Source organism: Populus nigra, chromosome 15 (assembly GCF_951802175.1).
Source record: "Populus nigra chromosome 15, ddPopNigr1.1, whole genome shotgun sequence".
In the NCBI taxonomy this organism is placed as follows: domain Eukaryota; kingdom Viridiplantae; phylum Streptophyta; class Magnoliopsida; order Malpighiales; family Salicaceae; genus Populus; species Populus nigra.
The window spans coordinates 3,194,136-3,201,401 of NC_084866.1; the positions used below are offsets into that span (position 1 = coordinate 3,194,136).

General features: G+C 36.1%; 1 protein-coding gene across 1 annotated transcript; it reads right to left on the reverse strand.

Annotated features, from left to right (window-relative positions):
* Positions 1-2,658: 2,658 nt before the first annotated feature.
* LOC133674300 (protein NRT1/ PTR FAMILY 1.2-like) lies at positions 2,659-5,764 on the reverse strand. Its single transcript, XM_062095346.1, has 4 exons — positions 5,493-5,764; positions 5,157-5,374; positions 3,888-4,441; positions 2,659-3,790 (listed from the first exon to the last, which is right to left on the reverse strand). The coding sequence occupies exons 1-4, from the start codon at positions 5,554-5,556 to the stop codon at positions 2,887-2,889; spliced, it is 1,740 nt and encodes a 579-aa protein (XP_061951330.1). The 5' UTR covers positions 5,557-5,764; the 3' UTR covers positions 2,659-2,886.
* Between the last annotated feature and the right edge of the window lie 1,502 nt (positions 5,765-7,266).

A 7,266-nucleotide genomic window follows, 5' to 3' on the forward strand; every position in this document is an offset into this window, starting at 1 on the left:
CATGAGATTTCATGAAGTCAAGGCAATAAGCCCGAAATCTAATAGATGTTGGTAGATGAACTTGAGTGGCAAAGAGATGTCAATCTTAACAAAGGCACTTGAGCAATTGATGCTATAACAAGACCTGGATGAATTATATAACTAAAGTTTCCCACTTAAGAGCCATCCTTTTATCATTGTTCTAGAATCCCCGGTAGGACCTTTAATATTTCTCATCTTGCTAGTTTGTTCAATTCTTTCGGCAATAATCACAACCTCCTGTCAATCTTTTAAGGTGGTTGTGGTTGTTTAAGGATCGTTGTAAACTTTCCAAGGTTGTTAGGTAATGCAGCACTGCCACTACCAACGTGTGGAATCACTCATTGTCTCTCCTAGAGGAGAACCTGATGAATCTGAAACTCTTTTATCTCCTCTTCGATTCCTTACTAATGGTGCAACAAACAGACACCTATAGAGGAAGTTCTGTTATGTTCCAGTTTCAATCTTCTTCTGGTTTTTCAGTTCAAGTCTGTCTCTTCTCCTTACATCTGCGTTTTAATATTGACACTAGTGGGAGAAAATTATAGATGATATGAAACTACTACATCCCTTCTTGGATTCCCTAGTAGTAGAGCCACCAACAGATCTCTATAAAGAGATCTGTTGAAGTTCAATGTCTACTCTAGTTTTTTCAGACCCATATGTTGCGTTGCTGGACTGGAATGGAGTCACGATGGGAATGGCTGGAAAGAAGGCCTCGACTTATGGTGTGAAAGGTTCATAGCTGTTGGAAGCTACTGGAAAGAGATGTAGACGTTGTGAACAACTATTGGATAGCTGAACAAGAAAGGAGGTTGTCTTTCATTGATAACTGAAGGCGTTGTTGTTGTTGTTCACGACTGAAATGAAGGAAAGAAGGTGCAGTTTCGATGTCGTGACCGCTGCTAGTGGAGTGTTGAGGAGAAGAGTTAATTATTTTTCCTTATATGGAACACGGACTGACAGTGTTTCCATAAGAGGCTGTGCAAACAATCCATTTCCATTCTTGAAGCTCAACACTTGTTCAAGTAGATTTATGACTCTAGCTACTTCACCTTTGATGCTTTCAATTTTCTTTTGATAATGAGCCTCTATTTGACCCCTCCCTTCATTTTCCATCTTTTCTCAGTCTAGTGCAGTAGACCTCAGGTGGGGGAACCTATGTTTCAACCTTGGGGCATGCATGATAAATGCATGAGCATGTTCTTATATGATGAACTTGTCATTCAAGGGGTGATACATGGTCATAACTCTTATATGATGTAACAAGAATTTTGATTCTTGCTCAAACTCTGCAAGAAAAATTCCCTGAGAGATGGCTATTGTTTCACTCGTAAGTCTTGAATTCAAGATGCTTTAAAAAGGGTTTTCTTTGATACCAAATAATGTGTAGGGAGTATACAACCTAAAGGCAGGTTCTAATTGTTTTACATGAGACAGGGGTAGGTTTACTACTTGATCTCTAATAAGGGATAGGTTTACTGTTTGGTCTCTAATAAGGGGTCTCTCGTTGTCCAGTGATCATCCTTGAAAGGTCGAGATGAGGTTTACAAGTAGTGTGAAGATAAAGGCCCTAGATAATATCAGATTGGCATACTAACTACTATCGAGTAAATAATCAAGCAAAAACTAGATGGTTTCACGAATCTTAGATAGGATAAAGCCATTGAAATACCGTTACTTCCCCATTTAACTTAAAATTGATACAACAAATATTTAAAATGAAATGAGTGATGTCTGAAGATAAAAATCCATATCCAATATGTGCATGATGTCATAAATAAATATACATGCTAAAGCTGTAGAAATAAAATAAAAATTAATAACCAAATAAACACAACTAGGCAAACATTTTTAGCAATTAACATATAAAAGGTAAAGCTTAGTCTTAGAGTTCTTTTACATAGTCATCATTCTATCACATCCGACATCACGATGACATTTAAAAATTCAAAATTTGGCGAAGAAAAAACATATTTTCTGGCAATATAACCCACAGATGCAGAAGAAAAATCTTATTTATTAAAGAACTGACATGGCTATTAAATAGCATTTCATCAAGACAGAAGGGAAATAACAACCCGTGATTTTACAGTCCTACAATCGTGGTATATTGCTGAAACAAAACAGAGAATCATTTGTCCCTTAAGACGAGAGATTATCATGCATGACTTCAAAACACTCACATCATAAAAACAATGAAACCCAAACAATAGTAATCTAGAGGATCTTAACATCTTTAACACTCTCTCTGTTTTTGTTTTCTTTTTCATTTCTCGTCTCTCTGTTCTTTTCTGGCTTTAGTTCCTCTGTTTCTGCTTCTTTTCTTTCATTTTTTTCTCTCAAGTTAGTTCCTGTCTATGATCGTCTCCGTCTTCTATGTTTTTCTATTCGTCTTTGTTGTTTCCTCCTTTGTCTTCTGTTTTTTTTTGTCCCCCCTGTGTTTTTCTGTTCGTCCCCTGGTTCTCTCTGTTTGCTCTCAGTCCCCCGGTCTACCTCTGTTTCCCTTAGTAATATATATGTTTATTTAGTTTTCTTGTAAATATAGGTATCAATGTAAATAGAGCATCTACACACACTAATCAAGGAAATAACTCATCATACAATATTTTTACCCCAAAATTACTTGGTAACTGAAAATGTACAAATGAATCAGCTAATATATATATTGATGGTACCCATATAATATATTCTTTCTTGCTTACAGATAAAATACCAGGATATTGTGAAAAATGAAGAATGAACACACTATCTTGAAAATTTCCAAAACCATCTTCCAAGGTCTATATGAAGCAATAACCTCATAGTTCCCTCACTAACACATCTATCTTACTGTATATGGTAAGCACGAACATACCAAGATGTTGCTTAAACTACATCATCATCATCATCATCATCATCAATCAATCCTTCCCTAACATCTCCAATAATGCCGCTTTGTCCCCCCTTACAAGGACCATAAGCCTTGCTACAAGCAAGATAATAAATGAAGTTAGCAAAACCCAAACTAGAAAGCAGCCAGTAATAGTAATCATAATGTCCTTTGTTGATGTTGCTTGAAACCCAACTCTCTTGATTTGCTTCACTAATAAACCCACGAACATTACTTACTATAAAACTGGCCACCAAGCTTGCAGCAGACAGTCCGATACTAAAAAGATTCGAGGCCACGCTAGACATGCTTTTAGGCAATTCAGTGTAGAAGAACTCATTCAGTCCAACACCATTCATAGCCTCAGAAAATCCAAGTAAGAAATAGAATGGCAATAACCACATTGCAGACATGTGCGTAACCGCGTCAGGAATATCTGAAATTCCTTCCCTGATTGCAATTTCTCGTCGCACCCTCTCTGTAATTGCCAGTACTGCCATGGAAGCAGCCGAGACCAGAATCCCAATTCCTATTTTCTGTTTCAAGCCGAGACGTGTTGGTTTTCCCGTGATTTTTGATGCTAGAGGGATGATTACGCGATCGTAGAGAGCAATCCACATTGTTGCAGAGAGCAACAGAAATGCATAGAATGATCCAGCAGGAATTTCAAATTTCGAAGTGATATGTCGGTTCATAGTGGATGCCTGGAGTAATAGGAAAGAGTTCTGACAGACATTTACAGACACCAACACCCCTGTCGACCATATTGGGATTACCTTTATTAGTGCTTTCAGCTCTTCTACTTGATCTACTGTACAAAGACTCCATGGATCTGAAGCTCTTCCATCTGGCATCAAGTCTTCTTCAGGATTCTTAATAACACAGGCTTTGTTTAGAAACCTAAGACAAGATAAGACAAAATTAAGGAAATCCTTATAGGAACTATCATATATAAAATTACCTTATTATACAAGTGCTTCACAGGTAGGTTAATTACCTTATTCTTTCACTTGGCACGACAAGCGCGGATCCCTTCCTATGATGATACAGCTCATCCGTGTCTAGCCTAGATAATTCAATCCTTCTCTTTCTAAAGGAGGCCACGAGAACTCGAGCAAATCCGATGAGCCAGCTTGCCTTAGGCTTTGGCTTGACATAAATGGGAGAAGCCAAGAAGAACGAAAGAGTTGACAGGATCATGAGAACCACAGGAACTCCGAAACCCACCTTCCAGCCCATGGCCTCTTGAATGTAAACCACACAAGTCATGGAAATAAATACAGAAGCTGAGGATGTAACATAGTACCAACTGAAGAAGCTCTCTAATATTCCAGCATGTTTAAGGCTGTCCCTCTTGCTCAGTTGATCAGCACCAAAGGCCAGGGAGCATGATCTTATGCCACCAGCTCCGATAGACATAAGGCCTAAGCAAAAATATAGAAACAAAAGCTGTGGTGTCGTCGCGTCGTTATTGCATATGCTACTAAATTGGGCGCAAGAAGGCACCGTTGCCCCAGGAATTATTGTTGTCAACCACAATAGAACCATTCCCTGCACATTTATTTGATTCCAGTTAATATTTTGACATGATCCAAAGTTTTGAGAAAGGTTTTTTTCCTTCTTCTAAACTTCAACCTCGTATTAATTAGAGAAGTGCAAACAACTTTACTGTGTGTGTGTGATGAAGATTTGTCAATTTGGACAACACATGATAACAGGTCCTGTTGAAGATTTTTATAAAAGGATTTAAGAATAAAATAGATATAATTAAACATGTTGATATATATATATATATATATATATATATATATATATATATATATATGTGCGTGCGTGTGTAAGGATAGATAACTATATATTCTCCCAAGTTTTATCCACGATAGCTTGTTACTTGTTTATTAATTCTTGTGAGATTGGCTTCCGAAACAAGCAATGGGTCCATCGATATGCAGATATCTCATTACTTATAAAATATTCAGAAATATATATAATAATTAACACGTTTAATATATTAAAAATTATTTCAATTTAAAAACTCAGTTAAGAATAATTTTATATTAAATCTAACCATAAGAAATATATGTGTATATAAAACACGATTAATTGTCCTTTTTTTCTCCTTTGAGATTAGCAATGGACTTAATTAAGTGGAATCACCACTTTTGTTTGTGAGAGAATCGCCACCACATTGTCTTTGTGACAAACAGAAGGGAGAAAAATAGAAAGACAAGAGAGATGATGCAAAGTTGGAAAGAAATAATGTTACCAGAAGGCTCGCAATACATCCAAAGCCGATCATCGGGTATCGACCCACATATGTATCAGCAAGAAAAGCCCCAATAATTGGCATGAAATTCCCAGCAGCTGAGTAGAGGAAGAGTATTTGGGCACCGCTAGCTGCATCCATGCCATACTCTCTAGTCAAATACAGTATCATATTTGTTGATAGCCCAAAACTTGCTAGCCTCTCCAGTGCCTCATTTGCTGTCAAAACATTAATTTAAACCACATTACTTGAACAGTAATATATATAAGCTGCCACGTAACCTGCTGCTCATAATATATGCGTCTGCGTGCATGTTGCTGAAAGTGTATTAAATACCTATGATGAAAAACAAGGCTCTTATGCCACCCTTCGGGCTGCTCAAGAGTGGCTCTGTGATCATCTCCTTCGGATCTGATTGTGCACTCTGTCGATGGAGGGAAAGAGTCTCACAGCTTCTTCAGTCCACTAATTTGTTGTGAGAGATCATTTGGTGCACGATGAATACATATATACACCCAGAGATTTGTTGCCTTAGTAAGCTAGGTTTTGTCTGGCCTTTGTTTTCCCGCTGCTGGTTTTGGCTTCATTAGCTGTTCCTCTAGGATTCATTAGCTGTCCTTCGATTGATTCTATCCATCGAAAAAGAAATATAGATTGAACGTTGATGTCACTGGATAATAATTCTTTAGTAAACGTAAGATTTTGTCAACCTGCAATTTTTTATTTCACTGTAACCTGTTTCCCGGAAGAACAGCGTAAATTCGAGCTCAGAAATATTCTATTCATCTTTTAAGCTAAGTATCCAAGCACAGACAAGCTGAATTTTGTAGAAACAGAATTCTTCCTTGCAGGTTTTACTTAGCTCTTGCCCAATTGGATTTAGGACCAAGTCTTTGGATTAAATTATGTATCCTTGTTAATCCAATCAACTTCATGTATGATCTTCCAACAAGGATATTGCACATGTCAGGTGGTTTTTTGGTACACTGCCACTACACCGTCTCTGAAACAGTTTCACAAAAAAACTGAAAGGGAAAACCACCCCGCTTATTGTACTTCAACTTGCATATATAATAAATTGAAAGGGAAAACATTCATTGTATTGTTCATAAATTGCTATTCATACGCATTCATTGCACTCTTTGCTTATTATTATTATTATTTGATTTGATAAAATAAAATTGTAGAAGTTGATAGCAATGAGCTCAATGCTATGCATCAACTTTGTTCTGCAAAATCAATCAATATCAAGCTAGGAATAAAAAATTGTCTCCCATTGCAAAGCCAAAATAAGCTTCAATACTGGCAACATTTACGAAAGCCAACCGTACATTTTTAAATGCAATATCATGTATTATATTTGTTTACAGCCCAAAATATGTTTGAAGGATTAAAAATAATGATACTTTAAAATAACGAGAAAGAAAATTATTGGTTTGATACAATGAAACTCGTTTCTCCTCTGTGAACAAATGTGATCATTAGCTGTTTCTTCGTAGGGGACCATGAATTTGAACATTATTTTTTCTTAAACCCTATAATTCCAAAACCTTTAATCTGTTTTGATTCATTCGTTTTATTTATTTTTTTAAATGGGAGTACTGTTTAATTTCTTTTTTATATATAAAACTAGGACCAGATTCAACCCCTAGTGTAACATGTTTGATGTGGGACCGATATGTGCCTTGTATTTTGGATAATTGTTAGTGATATGGCACAGGTATGTTGGGTGGTCAATGAGATCCATTGTCAGTTGTTTGATTCAGAATCGTTAAGAAATTCAGATATATTTCAATGATAAAGGACTAAATGTTACTAAAAAAAATAAAAATTAAGATTTAAGGGTTTTAATGGTTCCTAACCGATAGTTTGTTTATGATTTAGAATGAAGATTTATTTGTATGAATAAATCTAGCGTTTTAAATTTATTATGAGCTTGTGTGCCCAAATAAATTTTTATGGGAAAGATATGCACTAACATGGTTCACCTATCTTGGAAGGCGAAAGGATTTTTCATAACTGGTATGTTGTGATGGAAATATTCCTAATTAAAATTAGTGAATATTCAGAATGATTCTGAAAATTTTCTAGTTAATTTATGATATTTAAA

Bases quoted from the DNA above. Each gene is read 5' to 3' on its own strand.
- LOC133674300 (XM_062095346.1), bottom strand. From the start codon at position 5,556: ATGATCACAGAGCCACTCTTGAGCAGCCCGAAGGGTGGCATAAGAGCC. The intron at 4,442-5,156 runs GTAACATTATTT...ATAAATGTGCAG, and splicing joins GATGTATTGCGAGCCTTCTG to GGAATGGTTCTATTGTGGTT. The intron at 3,791-3,887 runs GTAATTAACCTA...ATCTTGTCTTAG, and splicing joins GTGCCAAGTGAAAGAATAAG to GTTTCTAAACAAAGCCTGTG.